Consider the following 22,462-nt stretch of genomic DNA (forward strand, 5'->3'; position numbering starts at 1 on the left):
TAACCTAAACCTACCAAGTGATTTTTAATAGCATACTAGGTACTATTGCCTTGACATATAAAAGAATCTCCATTATTCTTTCCCACTTTTGGGACTTATGGTCAACAACAACTAGATACACTTAGTCACACAAAGTAATTTACAGTAATATGTTAGACACCCTTACCTAGATCCATAAAGAGGTTTCTTCATCACACCCAAAGGTATTTTTGGGACCTTGACTACATCATGCTCACTATGTTTCTCATGCCCTCATTCTTTTTCTCACTAATTTCCATTTTCCCTTATCCACTGATATGAACCTGCCTAACTCTGCTCCAAAAGCTAGCTCAAAAGGAGAGATTTACAAACTCATATAAATAACACCCAAAACCACCCTTGCTAATCGATGTGGGACTAATCGGGACTCGTCATACCCGACCCCTTTAAACTGCATGTCTTCGTGCAGGGAACTAGCGTATGGGCCCATCGACCAACCCACCCGACCAGTCAAGGTATGACTGTGATATCAGATGATATGAACCTGCCTAACTCGACCCCAAAAGCTAGCTCAAGAGGGGAGGTTTACAAACCCATATAAATAACACTCAAGACTACCCTTGCTAATCGATGTGGGACTAACTGGGACTCATCATCCTCCCACTCAAATTGAAGCACAAAATTGGCTTATAAAGCCAATATCGAATGTTCTAAAATAGAGTTGAGAGGTTTTGAAAGGTGCCTTTTGTTTAAAATATTGAAGAAAATATCAACAAAATGCTTGAAATATTTGTTTTGAGCGGCTAATCAATTTGGTAAGTCACTTACAAATTCTAATGACCTAAGATAACTGGACCAAGGCTTGACATTTTTCCTTGTAACTATCTAAGTTGCATTTGTTCAAACAGACTTAATTATTTGAACATTTGAAGACTGCTGCTATGTTGCTACTTGTGAGCTTACTCAAATATTCTACTCTTGATTGTTTGAATGTTGCTGCTATGTTTCTATTACATGGATTGCTCAACTATTTGATTTCTTTGAACAACTTAATGTGCTCCAACTCTTCTAACAATGTGACTTCATTCAAATACTTCTGTTGTTACATTTCATTTTTGCTAAGGGCCTCGGCTACTTCTCATTGATCTAATGGTGTCGTCACTCGACAATTTGCCTTTGCTGAAGCACTTTTTCTTACCTCACTCGCTCAAATGCCAACCTTATTCAAACAACATTTTCTTTTAGGAGCTTCATATTCTTCGTTTGGTGTGAATAACATTTATGTTCGATTGGTCTTAGGACCCGACTTGACCCTTGCCCACCTCTACACCGTACTATGAGACATGCCATTAGAATAATCAAAACATATTAGCATGGATTTGCGCCAATTCGGAGAGCATTTCATAGACCAGATGGCTTTCATCTTGAGAATTTTATTCCCAATGCAAATTGTAATTGGCATTTATAGCAGATTTATTCGAGTGGGAAGAAAACCAGACACTAAGATAAGCTTTGATCAACATTTTGTTAATTGCTACAACAAGATTGACAAGGAACAGAGATATGGGTAATGGGCATTTCACTAATTTTTTTTTTCTCCGTCCTAATGGCTAATCAGTTTTTTTACCTAAATTTATAAACGAATAAAGATTATTCTTTTTATATCCTTTTTCATAATTAAATAATGGGGTAAAACTATCGTTTCTGGTGCCTTAATACACATTAAACATTTATTTTAGAAAGTAAAAATATACAATGGCAAATCACTCCCCTCTCACATGATGTTCTTCGTATACAAATATATAACGTAACTAGGTCAACCTACCGCTTCTGGAAGTTGAATGCTTTTATTGCAAAAGCAAATATCAGAGCAAATATCACAGAGAAACCAACGACCATAAGAGCAGCAAGACCCAAGAAATCATGCCTGTATCCAAAGTGATCCTTCAGAAACACGCTTACAGCCACTGACTGGGAACCATCAGCTAGTTTTATTGGGTCATTAACATCTCCATACTGGCTAGTCAAGAGGCCATATAAACTCCAGGCAATAGGATTTGCCCAGTAATACCATCTCCACCACACAGGTATTGCCTAAAAACAACAACACAACTTAGCCAGCAATTATTTCAACACACATAGATCAGTTTTGCATTTGAGGCTATTGAAAATGGAAGTGTATACCTACCTTATGTGCAATCATAAACCCACTGAAGAGGTTCCACAGCATATAAAACGGAGCAGCAATAATTGGTGCCACGTTATGGTTGGGAGTGACTGCCGTAACCATCATACCGAAGAAAGTGAAGTATAGTAAAGTGAAGTACATAAAAAATATGTACCAGAAGAATTTCACTAGTGTCCATTCAAATGAGCCCATTGAGTAGAACAGAATGCTATAAATAACAGTCTGAACAAACACGTAAGGAAACTCAATTGTCACCTGCAGAAACAAATATTGAGTCATCATATAATTAAAAAAAAAAACTCTGAGAACAGTATGAAGAGAGAAAATATCAGACGATGAACCTGGGCAAACGCAAATGCCAAAGCTGAATACATCCCTGCAGCTCTCTCCCGGCATGAAACAAACCTTTCAATGGAAACCACAGGTTGAACTGACGTTGCATTGGTTATTCCAATGAAAAGAACAGCAGCATACATGGATCCCATGGCATTTAAGATATCTTGCTGGGTCCCCCTACAGGATTGAGTGGTCAAACTAAAATTACATAAAACCTTCTGGTAACCTAGTTATAATTTATCCAGACTAACTTCAAGCATGTACCATGGACCGGAGAAACATATTCAGCAAATGAACAATCACAATATTTCCCTAGGATGGTAGAGTATGAGGAAATTTCTTAATAAAGCAAATTACTGAAGGAGATATTTACAATAGAGCACAAAAAGCTAATCAACGATACCTTTTAGAACCAAATCTCCAACATATTGTGCCAAACATTAGTGATATGATGACTGTGTAGAAAAATCGAATAGCAGTATATTGGGGGTTCCTCCAATAAGACAAGTTCTGCTTCCAGAGGCAGGCTAGGAACTGAACATAAAATGATTGCGAGTATTTGGTTGGAAAGCTCAAATCTTTAGAGTTACTAGTAGGTTTGCTTTGAATTTCAACCAGTTCAATGTTTCGTCTGAAAGGGAAAAAAAAAAGGCAAAGTTAAAGGGAAAAAAGGACTTATAGTATAAGAGCACCAGAGTTTCCTGTGAAATCACACATACTGAAATAATTCTGATCTGTGATAAATTTCAGCAAAGTCAACACCAAGGCGATTTTCTTCGGCTGGAGAAGTGACTTCTAGCATCCATGTTGCAGGGTTACAACCAGGCCTAATTTTAGGTACTCCTTCAACAGCCTATGGAATCATGGCCAGACATGTTCAACCAAGAAATAGAGATGCATTATCTATACAGTGTCTGATGCATACATAGAGATGTTCAGGGCCAGATATTTACAAAGTGGATAAGTTTATCAGTACCTCAAAATAGTGAATTAGCTTTTGTGAATTGCAGCCCAGTTCACCAGCATAGATTAGCTGGCCTCCTCTCTTCATGAACAAAAGCTGCAACAAACACATTCAGATATGAGGTCAAACAAGAATTACTAGAAGTCAGATTATATACCACTTTCACAAGATGTTTGCCACCTGATTTGCTGTAATCTCATGTTCTACTCCATGTTTTAACAGAGGATAGATTCTTCAGCTAAACCAAAATGAATTTCTAATGGTGAAAGTAAAACTTAAAAAGTTTTCTAAACACTTGGCTTCAGTGGTTGTAAATTTCACCAGTTAATTCATAGAAGACAGTATAAAAAAAATCATCCAACAGTATCCTTGTTTTTTTTTTTTTAAGTAAATAGTTTATCCTTAATCTGATTTTTTTTATTATAACTATTTCAACAAGGACGGTGAAGAAGCAACCTCATCAAAAGATTCAAAAATATCTATACTAGGTTGATGGATTGTGCACACTATTGTTCTCCCAGTATCCACTATATTCCTCACAGTTCTCATAACAATGGCTGCTGATCTTGCATCCAATCCTGAAGTCGGTTCATCCATAAAGACAATAGATGGATTGGCAACAAGTTCCACTGCAATTGTTAGCCTTTTCCGCTGTTCTGTAGACAACCCATCAATCCCTGGTAAACCAACAAGGGCTCCACTTAATGAAGAGAGTTCCACAAGCTCCATTACTTCATCCACAAATGCCTGAAAAAGTCCATCACTAAGGAATTAAAACATGACAAGCATATGTATTGAACTGTTAAGACGTGCAAGAAAGCTGTTGACCTTTCTTGTCCCAGAGTCAATATGTGGTGCCAAACGGAGCCATGCAGAGTACAATAGTGACTCACGAATGGTCATGCATGGAGAATGGATATCATTTTGCTCACAATAGCCAGAAATTCTGGCAAAAGTTTCTTGTTTTTTTGGATAACCCGAAATGGTTATGCATCCCTCAACGAAGCCACCAGTTTTCCTTCCTGATAAAACATCCATGAGGGTAGTTTTACCTGCCCCACTGATCCCAACCAGAGCTGTCAGCACTCTTGGTCTAAATGCTCCAGTAACATTCACTAATAACTGCAACCGATCTTCTAGAATGCCTTGTTGCTTCAATTCCTGCTAGTAGTGATTGATAAGAAAAATACTAAAAGAAGTCTGACTGCAAGCACACTCATAATGAACTGACCTACCATTGGTACATCAATATAGTAACTGATGTTGGAGAAGCACATGGAAAGAGGTTGAAAGGGCAGAACCATGCCCCTTTGCTCCCTAACAGCTTTTCCTTTAGAGAAAGTAAGAACACAACAGTGAGTAAAACACTGGATGATCACTACTTCAAGATCTAACCAAAATAATAAAGAGCAAATTTTTTAAAAAATAAATTGCATTTCCACCAACCTGTGAGTGTGGCAGGATCCATATGTGATACTAGCTCAATAGTCAGACCCTCTCCTCTCCTTCTTCTCTCCCTCTCTCTGACTTCTTCCGTAGATATAACTGCCTGTCGTTTCCCGAGAGCTGTACGGGAAAAGGGTGAACATAGATTTCCTATTGTGTGAGAATCTATTGGAGCACATTAGATTTGGTCATACTTATATCACTGTACAAGTATCACATGTTACAGGGGCATTGAACTCATTAGCCACAGAGCCATGAGATTTTGTACTTGCAAGCCATTGGACGGTTATTCTCTAACCCCAGACCATGTGAAACTATTCTAATAGTGCCAAAATCTATGCCATTTCAACTTGATGGTAAATATATTATTAGAAACATCAGCCCAAGTTTATTATTTTTACCTTACATTAGACTGATAAGTTGATAAGAATTCGCATGTGGAACTATTCTAATAGTGCCAAAAATTTTGCTTGTTCAGATTGATGGAAAATATACTATTAGAAACTGAAGCTCAAGTTTATTATTTTAACCTTTACATTAGAGTGCTAAGTTGATCAGAACTAGGGGTGAAAACGGTTTATAGATGGTAAACCACTCCATTATAAACAGTATATCAGTAGACAGAATCATCAATATATAGAATAGGCTGTTCAGTATACCTTTATTTACCTATTTATCAAACAGTATAACGAGTAATTGGGTAAATAAATGAAATAATAACAAAAATGACTTAAATTTTTATAAAACCATAAAAAGTAAGAAAAAATTACATTATCATATACAAAAAAAACCTAAAAACTCTGTCATTCAAATGTACGACAAAATCCTTAGAAGAAAGCACTTGAATTATGTTTCATCTCAAATATCAGTTAAATAAAAATTTATTGAAATATCCTTACATATAACTAGGTAATTGGTAAATCATGTAAGGAATAACCCTTACCAATTATCATTCCATTTAATAAACAGTAAATGGGTAATAAGGTAAGATTACTAGAATACCTAATCAAGTAATAATTCGTGTTCCATTTTCATTCCATTTAATAAGCAATAAAAGGAAAATCAGGAAAACGGGTAAAAATTCACACCCCTAATCAGAATGTTCAGTTAGAATAATCACAGTAGAAAATTTTGTCCAAATACAAAAGTACAAAATCAAATCCTCTTCGAAAATTTCAAATTTTAAGCTGTGTTTCTTCGGCAAAGGCTTACATAATTTTCAAGAATTATATAAGTGTCAAGCTTACAGAGCATGAGAAAACTGCTAAAATCATGATGGTCAGCTTCTATGCAATACTTTAAAATTCTTGAGCAGCACTGAGTCAAGTGACTTACATTTCAGATAACTCAAAAAGAAGGTCAACAGGATGTTAAACAAGATTGTATAACAAAACAAAGCACCAACTCCAATCCAATACCAGTATTCTTCTGCAAAAAGACCATGTGCTTTTAATACTGCCTCACCTAAGGTGGTGTGGTTTCCAGTCTTCTGCAACAAGAATGAAATATCAATTTATTGATGACGGGAACTTCAGAAAAGTGTAGGCATATTTCAGGAACTTCAGAAAGTGTAGGCATCGTTAACAATGCAAGAACAAACAATTAAGCTGAATATATCGAATTAGAGTGCCAATTATGTGTAAGGGCCCAGTTCTCCTGCAATATATTCCCCCTAAAACCCAGCGCAGATATCAAGATAGTTGCTGTTAGTATTCTCTTTTTCAATTTTCTTGAATGGATAAAAAACAGGTGTTCACTGCCAACTGAATCCCTAAATCTACAAATAATTATTATATATAGTTCAAGGGTTTATGTATAGGGAACAAAAAGAGATTTAGGTTTATGGAGCCATTAATCAAATAAAATCTGTTTAAATACCCAAGTAATGTTTCAAAATGATCCTTATCACATCAGTTTCCTCTGAGGTATATTAAGACAAAATTTTGAAGGATTGTGATACCTTATCCCAAGAATGACCATGAAATTCAGTCACTGAAGCTGCATCTTGAGCATACATCAAGGGTGAAAACCAGTAACCCCAAATCCACCATTTTGGGATGCTTTCTGACTCAAGAAAATGGAAAAGAAATCAATGCACACCACAAAAGTAGTAGAAAACTGAAGCTTATAACGAACAGGTAATGTTATTAGACCCAGCTCAGCCATTGACCTGGAAAGGTGAACGGGTCCAGCCTAACCAGTTTCATTGGAAAAATTTCACAGGTTGAACAGCATGACATTACCATGATGTCATGCTAGTCCCAAGAGAGGAGGCTTTTGTACTCCAAATCCACCCCATCCTCACTGCTTCTCATCATAAACAGAGAGGAGGGAAGAGGGTAAGAGGGCTCACGTGTCTTCCACTATCTCTTTCCAACAAGGAAGTTTCTCACTGGAAAAAGAGGGCTGCAGGAAAGTAAACTAGCTCCTACCTCTGGAAATAATAAATCCTCCAAGAACCATGACCACCAACATCGCAAATGATCCAAAGGTGTTGGCTATTATCATGTTTCGACCCAAAGCTGCCATTAGACGAAATAGTGGCAAAGACATTTGGTGCAGAAAGAAAAACAATAAAAGCTGCCGCAAAAATCTGCAAAATATATGAATAAGAAAAATAGGAGAAACACAAACTTCAAAACTTTGCAAAGAATCCATTAAGAAGAGAACTTTTATCACCTAGTTATTTGTGGATCAAAACCAATCACATAGTATGTAACTGCCACCCATATACCCGATTCCACAAGTGAAGTAGGAATACTCAGCAACCAGGAAGGAAGTGTGTAAACCCAGCATGGATACAAGTACAAATCTCTATGTTTATAAAGCACTGGAAGCTTGGCTACCAACATTGCAACTTCAGTAAAACCATTAAATAGAATCATTACTACTGCAAAGTACACTGCCCCAAGGTACAGATAGCCATCATCAACTGTGTTATGGTGCATTGTCGTCCGGAAGAACACGGTCATTGTGATCAATGAGACAAATAAGAGCTGCAGAGTAATATCCAATACTTAAAAGAATCTCAGAATTTTCCAACAACTCGGTATTTTTGAGTATTAAATGCTCCTCAATAAAAAATAACAGTGAATGCAACATCTAAACAAAAACTAATCCAGTTCATAAAAAAACCTTAAAAAACAGAATAAGTACCTGTATGAACTTGAAGACATAGATAAATGAGTTCCGTTTCATCAAAAGCAACTGCCAAGAGAAGCTGGTCTTGAGAAGTTCCACTCTTTTTGCACCATACATGGCAGTTGACAAAGCAGCAGGGTGGTTACAGCGTCTATCATATGGAGTAGCTAATTCCACAGATAGATTCTTACCAACATGGAATGATTGAAAAGCTTCTGCAAATGTTATTACGGGTATAAACTCATATGGACAATCAGTAACTGACCAATACTGCTGCTGATCCTTCTTTGATGTCACCTACAGTAATAAATATCCATATCTATCAAAAGAAAGTAATAAATATCCATATCTATCAAAAGAAAGAATTAAATATCCAGACAAAGGTTCACAGTGGATGCAGTAAGAATGATGCAAAAAATAGCAGAATAATGAACATTCATAATCAAAACTTCCTGAACTCTTACTTCTTGCAAAAAGTCGGCTACATTTTTTCGTTCAGGACATCTAAAACCCATGAAGGAAAAGAAGTCGAGTGCTGCATCACGAGACCCCTGATATACAATCTGACCATCAGATATAAGGATAATATCATCAAACAATTCATAAGTTTCCGGAGCAGGTTGCAACAGAGATATGACAGTTGTTCCATCGAGTGCATGTGTAGAATGCCTGAGATACTTGATGATTTGATAGGTTGTAGAACTATCAAGCCCAGTTGATATTTCATCCATGAAAAGCACGCGGGCAGGACCAACAAGGAGTTCACCTGCCAAATCCAAGTGTCTGTTGCATCTTTAAGAATTCAACAACTTTAAACAAGCAATATGAATATGGACAGCAATTTAAGTGAGATAAATGTTTGCCTGTAGTGAGCCGCTTCTTTTGCCCTCCAGATATTCCTTTGATCATTTCATCTCCCACCAGAGTATCAGCACAAATATCCAAACCTAAAATCTTTCCAAGATAAATATTAGTAGTCTTTCATGAACTTGAGAGTAATGATTTCATCAGACACATACACAAGCTCATTTTTGCCTAGCATGAAACAGATAGGAAGTAACACCCATGTCAGATATTTCATTTAGTAAGATAACAGTTAATAGAAAAGGACTTTTCGGCTTTCTGTGAGCTGTTGGAAGATGGGCCCAAACCCACACGACCAAGGAAGGCCCATATATCCAAGTGTGTTGGAAGAAGGACCCAAACCCATAAGACCAAGGAAGGCTCACACATCCAAGAGATGTGGAAGATGGGCTCAAGGCCCATAGATCAAGGAGAAGGCTCACAAACCCATACAATGATGGTAGGATGGTAAATAAAGAATCATCTCATAGAGATGGCATTGATGTAATTAGGTTAAAGTTCTAGGGTTACAATTGTAATATTGTAATTTGATTAATCTATAAATTGAGTTTTAGGAGAAGGGTTAGGATACAAGTCCATTACCTCTTATTCCTCTTGTTTTTCTCCCATTGGGTGTCTTTCTCTTTTTCTCCATGAGTTAAATCCATGGAGTCCTGAAAATCAACATGGTATCAAAGCATTGATTTTCAGGATTGCGGCTAAGGTTTTTCGGGATTCATTCTTCTCTCCTTTTTTTTTCATAGTTGCTTTTTGTTGCTCATTTTTTCTGCTACCCGGCATCACAGTGCCTTCCCTCATTTTCTACCCCGCCCAGGAGCCTTCCTCCAGGTCGCGAACTTACCACGTTGCAGACCTCTCTACACGATCGTGTGTGTACCATCAATGGCTTATAGAAAAAAGATTGAGCTACCATGAGCGGTTATTGGTTTGCTAGCAAACATAGCGAATGAAAAAAAATAAAGATGAAGCTACGACTTCAGTATTGCGATTCAGTCCATCAGAATAACCATGCAGTGGCGAGACCCGGTCCACAATGGGTAGCAAATCTGCACCCCGATCGGTGTGCGGGCTCAAAAACGGCGCCACTTTGGAAGGAGCAAACCGGGCTCAGAACAAACTCCAAACAGAAATGGTGCCTACTTGTTACTTAGTCAAAAAGTCCGTCTCAAGAACCCGGCAACGCGAATTGGCCGCCCGATGAGAGACACCTTGTTTCCTCTCTGCCGGCACTGACACAACCAACACAAAATCCGTCGGTGAGGCGGAATCCAAGTTCCAAACAAAGCCCATCACTGGGAATTTTTTCCGAAGCATGTTTGCCGGTATTGCTCTTTGCTTCGCTGGCTATCAATCTAGGATCTTATCTCTGTTTTAGACACTGTTTCGGAAGTTATTTCTGTCAAATAAGTTGTTGGAGAGAGCAGCAACAATCACCAACGAAAGCTGACAAAACAGCCAAGAACAAGAGAGAGTCTGAAAAACGGGAGAGTCCCTTTCCTTTTCTTTCTCTTCTCTATTTAAACATAGAATTAGGTTTAGGTTAAACAAGACAGCCCATGGGCTTAACTACATTCTAACCCATATAACTTATTAACCTATATACATGTAAATATCTAAACAACTAACATTAATATTGTTAAGGAATAGTCCCACATGGATTAGTGAGTACAAAGATCTTGAGTTTATTAGTTGGGAAAGAGGTTTCCTAAGTTGGCTAATCGTTTTGGGATAGGGCCTTGAACCCAATTTAACATGGTATTAGAGCAGGTACTCATCTGTGGGCCTGCACCTAAAAACTATCTACTTGTAGAGCCACAAAAAGAAGGCCTACACCTAAACTATCCACTTGTAGAGCCACAAAAAAGAAGGTTTACATCTAAACTGCCTATTCTTAAATTATCCACTTGTAGAGCCACAAAAGAGGGTCTACACGTGAGGGGGAGTGTTAAGGAATAGTCCCACATGGATTAGTGAGTACAAAGATCTTGAGTTTATTAGTTGGGAAAGAGGTTTCCTAAGTTGGCTAGTCGTTTTGGGATAGGGCCTTGGATCCAATTTAACAAATATAAATTCCAAAATATGATAAAAATCTCCCCTGTTGCTGTCATTATGAAATTGTTCGATCATGTTGCTCTGTCTGCCAGAGTCTTCCCTTACATTGCCATCTATCTAAATAATTTTATTTTTGTTGTCGTCTGATTGCCATCGAAAGCTTCTGTTCTCCGCTGGCAAGCCGAAATTATCTTGGCCAGCTGCTGAATTGATGGGATTTAGTTCCATCATCGATTTGTTGGAAATCTTCAATCAAACAGTTGCCGATAACAACTAGTTTCTTCTCATCCAACTGGACATGTGCTGGACATTATCTTCCTGGAGCCGTGATCTTTGCATCTGTTGCGGTGTTTTGAATATCTTCTGAGGCATCTATAGCAAGAGTTTGATCTTCCTGGTTCATGGCTTGTTTTGTTACTGCCATTATTTCTGTTTGATCTTCAGTAGTTTATTTAATCAGTTGTCATCTCGAACTTTCCTACTGCCAGTCAGTATCTGCATATCTGCCATATCTGCCGAGGAAACTCAGTCGGAGACCCCTCTGTGATAGATATTCTCCCGAGCCGTGGAAGCTTCTTCGCTTGTGTTTCCTTTTCCGGCTGATACTCTGGGATCTTCGATTCAGTCACTACTATCCCGGTCTATTCGGAAGGGGAAGAAGACGCATTCTTGCCAAAATTAAATGTTTCCTTAAGTTAGGAAACTAGGTTTAATCGAGCACTAATTTTTTACTGAGACCCGAACCAGGCCAAGTTAAACCAGCAACCCGAGGATCACTTGATGTTTCTATTTTTTCGAGTTAACTCGAGCCAACTCGGACTGAACCAACTCGCTCTGGGTCAACTCGGCCCAAGTCAACCTGACTCGCCCCTACCCGGTCCGGGACACAAGTTCTATATCTATTTCTCCTACGACTCGGCTATATTGGTCTACAATTTGACTCGATGCGACTCAGTTCTTATTCTCCAAAAGAATTATTATTTTGAGGTATTCACAACATATTATTTGGCGTAAATACTCGCATCGGATTATTTCATGGGTCCTTTTTCAAGGATTTTTATTATTTTGGTTCTTGTTATATGAGCCCAGCCCATTTCAACTGCAGCTATTGTGTCTCTTTGGAAGGGACATTATTATTGAAGGACTTCTCAGTGCACTTTTTTTGGCTATCCAGATGAATGACAAAAGCCAATGTAGCCCCAGAATATAATCTTTTGGGTAATTACCAGTTACCCCCTTTAATTGGCATTTATTACTCCCACCACTTGAGAGTCAATGTCCCAGGTTGGGACACGGTGATGGAGGAGTTTTATTACACTTCTGAGCACTGCGTATAGACCCACTACCTACAAAAGATAGGAGTGTGCCCTACATCTAGCATGGGTTATGACTGGAGTATGGAGCGATGTCATACAGGTTGGAGTGATTTTACTCACTTATCTTATGCCAACTGGGCCTCATGGAAGAGACCACTAGCGTGAGGGTGAGTGTTGGAAGCTATGGAGAACTGCAATTTTATACGAGAAGATCTTATACACCATTTGAAGCAAGTTGGGAGTTCATGATGTTCTTTCACCCCTTGCTTAAAGGAGAGTGTTGGAAGATGGGCCCAAGCCCACACGATCAAGGAAGACCCACATATCCAAGTGTGTTGGAAGAAGGGCCCAAGCCCATAAGACCAAGGAAGGCCCACACATCCAAGAGATATAGAAGATGAGCTCAAGGCCCATAGATCAAAGAGAAGGCCCACAAGTCCATACAATGATGTCAGGATGGTAAATAAAGAGTCATCTCATAGAGATGGCATTGATGCAATTAGGTTAAAGTTCTAGGGTTATAATTGTAATATTGTAGTTTGATTAATATATAAATTGAACTTCAGGGGAAGGGTTAGGATAACAGTCCATAACCTCTTCTTCCTCTTGTTTTTCTCCCAATGGGTGTCTTTCTCTTTTTCTCTATGAGCTAAATCCATGGAGTCCTGAAAATCAACATAAGCAACCCGGTGTATACAACTTATATAGTGCCCTACATAAAATCTCATGTCAACAAACAAATTCACTTTGTACAATCAGATACCTTCAATATGTAATCCACAACAAGGCTTGTTTTTTCCCCTCCCAATGCTAATGCCTGAAAAGGAGAAGCACAAAATGAAAATAAAATAAAAGGAACCAACCTAGAAAGATCATTTCTAGCTAATAATACAATCAATGTTTCTTTTTCTTAGAAAAGCAATTTAGTTTTACCAAAACTTTGTACCTTCATGAATATATCCAGATCTTCATCAGGTTTTATCCCAGCATTCTTCTCCCTTCTTGAAAGTTCCATAAGCATGTCTAGAGCAATTATTGACACTTAGAAGATGAAGAAAACAAAAGTCATGGCATGCATCTACTGCTTAGATACTCACCATATTTGATTCCAACACCTTGACAACGTCCTGAAAACTCAAGGATTTCACGCACGGTCATCTCTGCCACATGCCAATCTTGTTGATTAACATAAGCTGATGTCCTCTGAGGAACAAATTCCTTCAGACTATGGCCATTATAGGTGATGCTCCCTGACACCTGTAAAGCATTAAAAAGGATGTACTAGCAAATAAGATGTAATGGAGAGAAGAAAAAAAGGATATAGTGGAATAATTATCTCTTTGTCAAACACAAATTACAATAAATATTGTGTTAAAGCATAAAAATAAAATATCAGTTACAAATGAAAGGTATTGGATAGCTGAGTTAGAGAAGGAGAATTTAACTGAGCCATACAATAATGTACATTTGAACGAAACGATTGAGACTGATGCACCAATGACTTCTTTGATATGAAAACTTAAAACCATAAATTTGATATTTGGCCGAAGAGTGAAGAATATCCTAAGTCAAGTAGCTTCTTGAGTTCAAATTCGATTAAGAGGATCCACCATAAGCTGGGTCATCCCCTTGATTGTCAATCATGACAATGCTTAGTCAGAGAACACATAAACAGCATTACAATAATAAACGAACCAAATATTTCTTTAGAAAAACAACAATCCATTAAATACTTGTTATTAACTGAATGTAAACATGAAAAATCTACATGGTGTCAAAAGGAAACCTATGATATATTCATGTCTTTTAGTATATTTCCTACATAATAACAATATTACTTTTCTTTACACATATCAAAGTAGGACTATTCCCATTGACACTGCCCTTAATGCCCAAGCTTATACCAACAAACAACGGGCCTAAGTCGAGGACATCACAAACAAGGTACAAACCAAGCCCAACAAGGCAGACGTCCAGCTCCTAAACCATGTTAAAGTTGAGTCAGGTCCTTCCTAAAATGTTATGATCCTCCTTTCCTTGCAACTAGTCTAGGGGCTACCTTGGAGGGTGTAGGCCTTTTTTGGATGTGTAGCATGTGGATGAGGAGCAGGGTATGCGTCTGGAGAGGGAAAGAGGACTACAATGGTCAAGGGGAAGGTTTTAGGGTTTGGATGGTTTGGTTGCGTGTAAGGCCTGTGTGAGTTGGTCGGGTTGTGAGGCTAGAGGGGATCAGGTTGGGATGTGTTGGGACAGGGGTAGGCTTAAGCTAGGGATTTACTGATTGAGGTGTCAACCTGGGATGGCTAGGGCTAAGGGAGTGGTCGTCAAGACTAAGTGAGACTTGGAGAGGTTAGGGTTGAGGATGTGCATGGGAATGAGAGGGGAGAAGGAGGTTTTATAGAAAAGAAGTAGGTTGGACGTGGATAAGTTAGGAGGAGTTGTGTTGAAGAGGGAGAGCGGGATACTAGGTTGAGAGTTACCTTGTAGATGAGGATTAGGACTCATCTAATAGATAGGGGTGACCTAGATGGGCTTCTAAACTGATGAGGCTAATGGAAGATAGAGAGGAAGTGAAACTCGTGTAGTAGGATTGGATAGAGTTCCTAGATAGACTAGGATGGCTGGGTAGTGTAGATGCATGGACTTATAACAAAGTCCTAGAGGTTGGAGGATTCTGGTGGGTGAGTGGAGAAAGTGAGGCAAGAAGGATGTAGTAGGTGAATGGCTGGGCAGACTCTGGAACTCAGATGGCTGGTGCTGGTTGGATGGACTCATGGATTGTGGTGGCAGATGTGTGGCTTGAGCTGAGATAAGAAAGATCGTGGGTATAGGCTGGAAGACTAGAAAATGATAGAGGTGGTGCTCAAAAGCTGTTGATGGATAAGAACCCTTGAATCAGAGGTCAGCTGCATTGTGACTGATTATGAATGGCTCAAAGTATCCTACAGGAAATTTAGACATATCATCCATTCACCACGAAGGAATCTAAGCTTCGAGCACAACAGGGACAGCTTCATCTAGCCAAATTCTTTGATGTTTTAGGGTCTGAGTATGATGTAGCTTGAGCCTAAATACTTGTGGATGATATTGTTCCTAGACTTAGAACGGCTTTTAACAAAGTAATGCGTGCAAAAGTTGTTGTTGCTCGATAGGGTAGCAACGATAACAAGGGGAAAGAAGTTACTGCCCTCAATATCCAGCCAATTCAGGGTCATTCAAAAACACCTTGTGGACGTGACCGGGGTGGCCGAGGATGAGGCAGAGATACACACATTTGGGCATGGCCGAAGTCATAGTGATGGAAATGGTGAGAGGAAGTATGTACATTGTGGGCATATTAACTATTTCTCAGACAAATGCTAGGACAAGTTTGGCAAACTAGCCTGGGCTAACTCAACATTTCCTGAGATTTAAGGAATCTTTTGGTGGTGGTGTAATTGGTATTGTCCCCGGAGCACCTGATGGACTTTAACAATTGGTTGCCTCCACTCCTTCCATGGGGCAAAATGCTTCCACTCCCACAACTATCATGGCTTAGTCAGGAATCTCGGCACTAAGTTGTCTTCGGGTCCCTCATGGTTATTGATTTTGATGCGTCTATGCACAAGTCAGGTATGTCCACATAATTTCATCCTTCACCCAATCTTCTTCATTCAAGCATGCTACTCTCGCCTATGGTTCCATCTCACCTCTGAGTATTTTGGAACAATTCAACCTACTCCATCCTTGTCATTACATTCTTTTGTTCTTATACCTAAATTTCCTATCAATTTATTATTTTTCAGTGAGAAGGATTATTGGTTCAAGGCACAAAAAGAGGGCCTCAACCACCTGGAAGATTCAATGCAACCATCTTCTTCAGCATTTAATGCAGTTGTATCTCCTTTCTAATGACACTTCCAGCTAGGACATCCTCCCTAGCCAAGTTACGTCAATTATTTCCAGATCTATCCTCTACTTAGTTGTTTCAATGTGACAAACGTCGACTAGGGAAGCACCATAGAGTGTCTTTTCCGCCTAGTTCAAGTCATAGTAATTGCTTATTTGAAACTGTTCATTCACATATATGGGATCCATATCGGATATCCAATATATTTGGTTTCCATTTCTTTGTATCATCAATTGATGATTTTAGTTGAACTATATAGGTGTATCTCCTTCTGAAAAATTCCAAAGTGTTCAATGTACTCTTAAAGTTTTATAGTGAAATAAAGAATCAGCTAGGTGCTTCACTTCGTATTTTGCATACTGATAATGGGCTTGAATTCATGAACCATAAATTTGATACATTATGTAGTGCCAATGGCATAGTACACCAATCTTTTGTATCTATATTCCACAATAGAATGTTGTAGAACGCAAGAATCATCACTTATTTGAGGTTGCTTGCACTATACTCTTTCAAATGAAGGTTCCTAAGTCTTACTGGGAGGACGTTATTCTCACTGTTTGTTTTTTTATTAATAGGATGCCCTTCTCTATTCTTGGGGGTAAGATACCTTTACAAATTCTCAAGCCTACAGATAGTTGCTTCTCTCTTTGTCCTCGTGTGTTTGGATTTGTATGTTATGTCCATCTACTTGGTCTATTTCCTAATATATTATCTCCTCGCTCAATGAAGTGTGTCTTCTTGGGTTCTTGTACTCAAAATGGTTACAAGTTTTAATGTCTAGCAACCTGGAAAACTTTTGTGTCTGCAGATGTTACCTTCTTTGAAGATGTCATATATTTCTCACAATTTGTTAATTCTTGTACCTCTCTATCGCATAAGGTTGATGATTGTGCACCTCAAATTGTGGAGGATGTTCCTTGCGTAGTGCCAATTGCTGATCCACCAACACCAAAGCCATTGCAGGTCTATAAACGATGGACTCCTTCTAAGGTCATCATCCCATAGGGACCCTCTCTTCCACTTGCACCTGTGCCTTCCTCGTTTGCCAATCTTGAGGAAAATAATTTACACCTACCTATCTCACTTCATAAAGGTATTCGAGCTTGTACTTAATGTGTCACCAAATATCCTATTGGTTTGCTATTATTCATTGTCTAGTTTTTTTAAAGATGTCGCCTTATCTCTGTCTTCATGTTCCATTCCTTCTTCCCTATAGGAAGCTTTGTCTTCTCCTACTTAAAAACAGACCATAGATGTAGATATAGAAGTTTTAATTGATAGGGGAACATTGACATTGTGCGACCACCACCAGATGTTGCTATAGTTGGATATCATTGGGTTTACACAAATAAGGTTGATGGTTCTATAGAACCATATAATGCTCGACTTTTCGCAAAAGGGTGCACACAAACCTATGGAGTGGATGTCTTTGATGTTTGTACCTATTTAACAAGGGTTGAACATTGTTCCATTGGATATTAAAAATTCATTCTTATATTGTGATATGGTCGAGGAAATTTATATGGAGCAACCTCCTAGGTATGTTTCTCAAGGGAAGACAAGGAAAGTATACAGACTATGTAAGTCTATCTATGGCCTCAAGCAGAGTACGAGAGCTTGGCCCTAAAAATTCAGCCAAGTAGTTATGTTGTTGGGGTTTACTAGAAGCCCTTGTGATCACTCGTTGTTTGTCTTGAAGAAACCTTCTGTAATTGTAGTATTGATTGTATACATTGATGACATAGTGAAGTCGTGGAGTGATTTGAAGGGCATTTGAAGGGACATCTAGCAAAACATTTTCAAACCAAGGATTTAGGTTTCCTTAAAAATCTCCTTGGGACTGAGGTAGTAAGGAGTAAGGAAGGTGTTGTTTTGACACTAAGAAAATAAGTTACTGAAATGCTTGATGAAAATGGACTGCTGAGAGCAAGATATGTTGAAACACCAATGGAAGTAAATTTGTCAAGCTTAAAGACAAGACTATGTACCGAAGGTTAGTTGGCAAGCTTATTTATGCTATAATTACTAGAGTTGACATATTGTTTGTGGTGAGCATGGTCAACTAGTTTATGGAACATGTGAGGAAAATACATTTAGAAGCTATATAGGATATTACGATATTTGAAGGGTTTATCAAGAAAGGGGTTACTGTAAGCACGACATAATCATTTGCAAATTATTGGATATTTTAATGTCGATTATGCCAGGTCTAAATTGGATAGAATATCCACGTCAAGCTACTGTGTCTTTGTTGGTGGCAATTTGGTTAGTTGGAAATGCAGGAAACGGAATGTAGTAGTCCGCTCTAGTGCAGAAGTAAAGTACCAAGTCATAGCTAGTGAACTTATTTGGGTGAGGTCGGTGATACAAGAGATGAGTTTTCCTACTATAGAAGCTATGAAGATGTTTTGTGACAACCAAGCAACAATTTTCGTTGCTAGTAACACAATGTTTCATGAACAGATGAAACATGTAGAAGTCGACTATCATTTTGTCCGTGATGCAACTCTATGTGAAGCTTGTTGATCAACTTGATGATATCTTTACTAAAGTTTGGGGAAGAAAGAATCTGGAAATTTTTGTAACAAGCTAGAGCTCTTTGGCACATTCGCTCTAATTTGAGGGGGTGTTGAAATATATGTAAGAAGGGTATTTTTATCTTTTCCCTTATCGTATGTTCCTCTAGGTTAGCTGTTAGCTAGTTTCTTATGTTAGCACCATTGGGGTAAATTTGCATGTCACTCTAATGTGTATTTAGGGAGATATAAGTGTCTAGGGTATAGGGGCATATATGTCTTTTTGTATGGTGATAACTTAAGTGAGCTTTATAAGAGAATAAGGGTCTGGATTCAGAACCCACAAGAGCTGCTCCTCAACGCAGCCTCTTCTAAATCTCCTCTCTTCTCTTTTCTCTCTTTCTCTCACTATTTATCCATAATTTTCATATTTTACAGATCTAATTCAGAAAGAAAAAAAACCCTCCAACTTTACATTTTATGTTTCTGCTACGTAGGGGAGTAGATCTAATGTATTCTAGCTAAGAGTGCTTTGTAATTTTACAAGGATGCCTATTCTAACAGTGCATCCATCCAATTATAATTGGATATGAAACAAAAAAATTTAGTCATTTGAGAATTTGGTAAGATTCCCAATTACCCATATTCTAAACAAGAAATATATGGGAAAGTATCGATCAGCAATCTCTCACTATTATTCATGAGTGCTCCTCCCCATCTTGTTTCTTGACCTCTCTTTGTTGTCTTTGAGAGTTCTAATTCATATTCTTTGTCTTTATTAATAAAATCCCTGCAATTAAAACACAGGTAAAGAGCACTCTGCACTCCATTACCTGGTTAACCATTTATTGTGAAGGTAGTATAGTAATTTCATGCCCACCTAACGTAGTTTAATTACAGTTTTTGGGTTTTTCTGTAATTGAGGTCTTGTTTTAGTAAGATGTATTGTTAAGAGTAAGTTAACTATGTGTTCAAATCAGGTAATGAAATAAATAAGTGAAAATCATAATGGGTAATATCAGGTCCATTCTGTTTATTACCTGTTTACATCCCTACATATAAGAGCAGACAGAGGACTTACCTGCAAATCATCTCCAAGCCGTCCAGCCAGAGCTAAAAGCAAAGTGGTCTTCCCAGAGCTCGGAGGACCCAAAAGTAGAGTCATTCTGCAATACAAGATAATGTTCAGCAGATTGAAAAATCACTCGAATTATTGCCAGGCCTCAGTTTTATAACCAAACTTTACCTAGAAGGTCTAATAATCCCACTAAGGCTATCCAATATCGTCAACCTTTTTCTCCTGCCAGGGAAGATCCTCAGTTGTCTCAGGAGGGCCTTCATCAAACAACTGACTCAAAATCAGAGTTGTCTGGAGAAAAACAAGGCCAAATATTATTTGATACAAATGATAAGTATTCCGACCTACCTCCGCCATGTTGTAGATAAAATTTGGAATAGTAGGTAAAGCTCTACTTCCAACATGGACATGTGAATCTACAGTTAAATTATTGAATCGCACCTCAATCTTTGGAAACTCCAGGTCTACTCTGTAATTCCAAATTCAGAATGAACGTTACTTCAATTGAATACAAGCATCAAAAAACTAATAGATGTGCCTAAGAAAACGACACAATACTGAACCAAGCTTAAAGATCAATGGACGCCAGACACGAAAGCTAGGAATATTAGGTAAGCATCGGAAAATGCTCCTCAAGAAATTATTAGGGCAAACGTGAATGAACCAAGTACAAAATAAATCTTACATAAAAGAAAACTGCCACGAGGAAGATGAAGCAATAAAAAATTTAAGAAAGTGAGGAAATGTATCATGGGGACATACAATAAGGGGAAAACATCAAAAGAAGTCACATAGAGCAGCTGCATAGTAACTCCATTAGACGCTTCCAATTGGTGGACTATAAACTAGATGAACTATATGTAAACAAACTCATTCCTCCCACAATTGTAGAAGGGAAATGGTGTAAGTAAGCAACGAGCACTTGCTGAAGAATTCCGTTAAAGAAGTAGCTTTTGTCCATGAAGCATATGTTATTATTTACTCCACAAAAGTTCTTCTATCAATACCAGATGCACTGATTTACCAATTTCAGAAAAATAACTCAATGAAAGGAAAGAAAATAGTTACTTGAACAAGAACAGCAACTAGCACTACTACTGCAATGCAAAAACTACAGCAACAACAAAATTCCTTCACTCCACGAGCAAAACGCCATACAAAGAAAGCGAGAATAAACTAAAAGTAAAAAAGAAATATAATACTTCAAAAACTAAAAGATGTTAGTTTCTTATACCATTAAAAACACGCAATACAATTACATTATACAATTCAAATCCAGAAAAAGTAGGATTAAATATTAACTAAAAACCACATTGAAGAAAGTTAAAAAAAAACACTTGTACAGCAGAAAGCATAATGTGCGAGGAGAATAACGAAGAAACTAAACAGAAGAGATAGAACATAAAGACAAATTACTCCACGAGTGTTACAACGCCACGGCCACAAGAGTATATATAGAAAGAGGCAAGAGTCATCAACGAACTAAAAGGAAAGAAAACAGAAATTCTGTGAAATATTACGCATCGAATCTTTTCCGCATTTTAGTAAGAAAATGCTCATTGTCGTTGTCAACCGCATTAACAAGCCGATCGAGCAAAAGCTGCCGCTCTTCAACTTCCAAATTCCCGACATCAACCTCGGAAACATCTCCGACGACATTACGTAGTATTCCCCTCCGGACACGATCATAAGTCGGAAGCCTCTCGAGAGCAGCCCACCGGAGAGCCTCTTCATCGTCGTCATCTTCTCTGTAGGAACCCGACCTCGAGAAGACACTCTCCGAAGAATTCCACATCTCGAAGAAGCGGAAGAAAGCCTAACAGCAAGACAGAGATGGACGCGAGAAGCTTTTAAGAAGTGCAAGAGTTTTAGATCCAACGACTGAGAAAGGCAGCGTAAGAGTTGTTGAGCTGCGCATTAATGGCACCTCCTTCTTCTTAGAGAGAGAGAGAGAGAGAGAGAGAGAGAGTGTTTGTGTACGTCAAAGCGTTATTATGGCATCCTTCGCTTTTTTTCTGTTACTCTACTTTTTCTCTTTTTCCAATGCAAAGGAAATGAAAGAGCATTTCGTTTTGCGTTTCTCTTGTTTTATCGCGTACAGTTCGCTTCGTCATGCGTCGCCATGAATCTTCTGTCTAAGCTTGCAGCTTTTTGAGAAAGAAAAAATGGCGCGGGTTCGGAAACGTAAGAGAGAAGAAAAATGTCTTATAATGTTGAGTTTAGCGGGTTAACTCGTCACTTTACAGTGGATTAGTGAAGCTAGTGACACAGCTTTTGAAACAGGTAAGTAACATATTAAAGTAAGGGTCAGCATCGCCTGTATTTGTAGGTGCGGGGGTTTGGTTACTACAACCGTATAACAGCGACAATCGCGTCTAATGCCGACAAACATTAATGGGGCAAATTCAGAGACTTTCTCACGAATTAAAACTGGCAAGGTCTTCTAGCGCGCAGACACTCACGGGCGAAAGTATCGGCGATAAGTTGGGTGCATTAGGGCCAAGGTTATCTCATCCCAGCCGAGAATAGGACGAGAAAGAAGCAACAACCAACCAATAGTCCCATGGTCAAACTACTTTTTGCGAGTTTTCTTTTTTATGGTTCAGAACCTCGCTTCCTGCCGCGTTTCAGCCATTAGAGTCAACAACCACCGCGAACAGAGGTAGTACTCTTTCTGTCATGAAAATGAA

The 22,462-nt window shown here is 38.4% G+C and overlaps 1 protein-coding gene across 4 annotated transcripts; it reads right to left on the reverse strand.

Annotated features, from left to right (window-relative positions):
* Nucleotides 1-1,695: 1,695 nt before the first annotated feature.
* Nucleotides 1,696-21,658, reverse strand: LOC137949953 (ABC transporter G family member 31-like). 4 transcript variants are annotated; one of them, XM_068796235.1, is made up of 24 exons: nt 21,293-21,658; nt 20,121-20,241; nt 19,941-20,029; nt 19,776-19,860; nt 13,384-13,543; nt 13,233-13,309; nt 13,050-13,103; nt 8,918-9,008; nt 8,519-8,820; nt 8,070-8,351; nt 7,593-7,909; nt 7,346-7,506; nt 6,874-6,977; nt 6,249-6,399; nt 4,914-5,033; nt 4,703-4,797; nt 4,296-4,628; nt 3,924-4,214; nt 3,480-3,563; nt 3,223-3,356; nt 2,907-3,134; nt 2,509-2,680; nt 2,168-2,422; nt 1,696-2,073 (listed from the first exon to the last, which is right to left on the reverse strand). In XM_068796235.1, the coding sequence occupies exons 1-24, from the start codon at nt 21,565-21,567 to the stop codon at nt 1,801-1,803; spliced, it is 4,254 nt and encodes a 1,417-aa protein (XP_068652336.1). In that variant the 5' UTR covers nt 21,568-21,658; the 3' UTR covers nt 1,696-1,800. The 4 variants fall into 4 exon arrangements, with proteins under 4 accessions (XP_068652336.1, XP_068652335.1, XP_068652337.1 ...); XM_068796234.1 differs by having other exon boundaries at nt 6,249-6,402; XM_068796236.1 differs by having other exon boundaries at nt 6,249-6,402; nt 19,941-20,042; nt 21,293-21,381.
* Between the last annotated feature and the right edge of the window lie 804 nt (nt 21,659-22,462).

The sequence above is a fragment of the Aristolochia californica genome, unplaced genomic scaffold (assembly GCF_029961685.1).
Source record: "Aristolochia californica isolate CCGP_79_NKW_82.1479 unplaced genomic scaffold, dmAriCali1.0.hap1 SCAF_14, whole genome shotgun sequence".
Classification (NCBI taxonomy): Eukaryota; Viridiplantae; Streptophyta; class Magnoliopsida; order Piperales; family Aristolochiaceae; genus Aristolochia; species Aristolochia californica.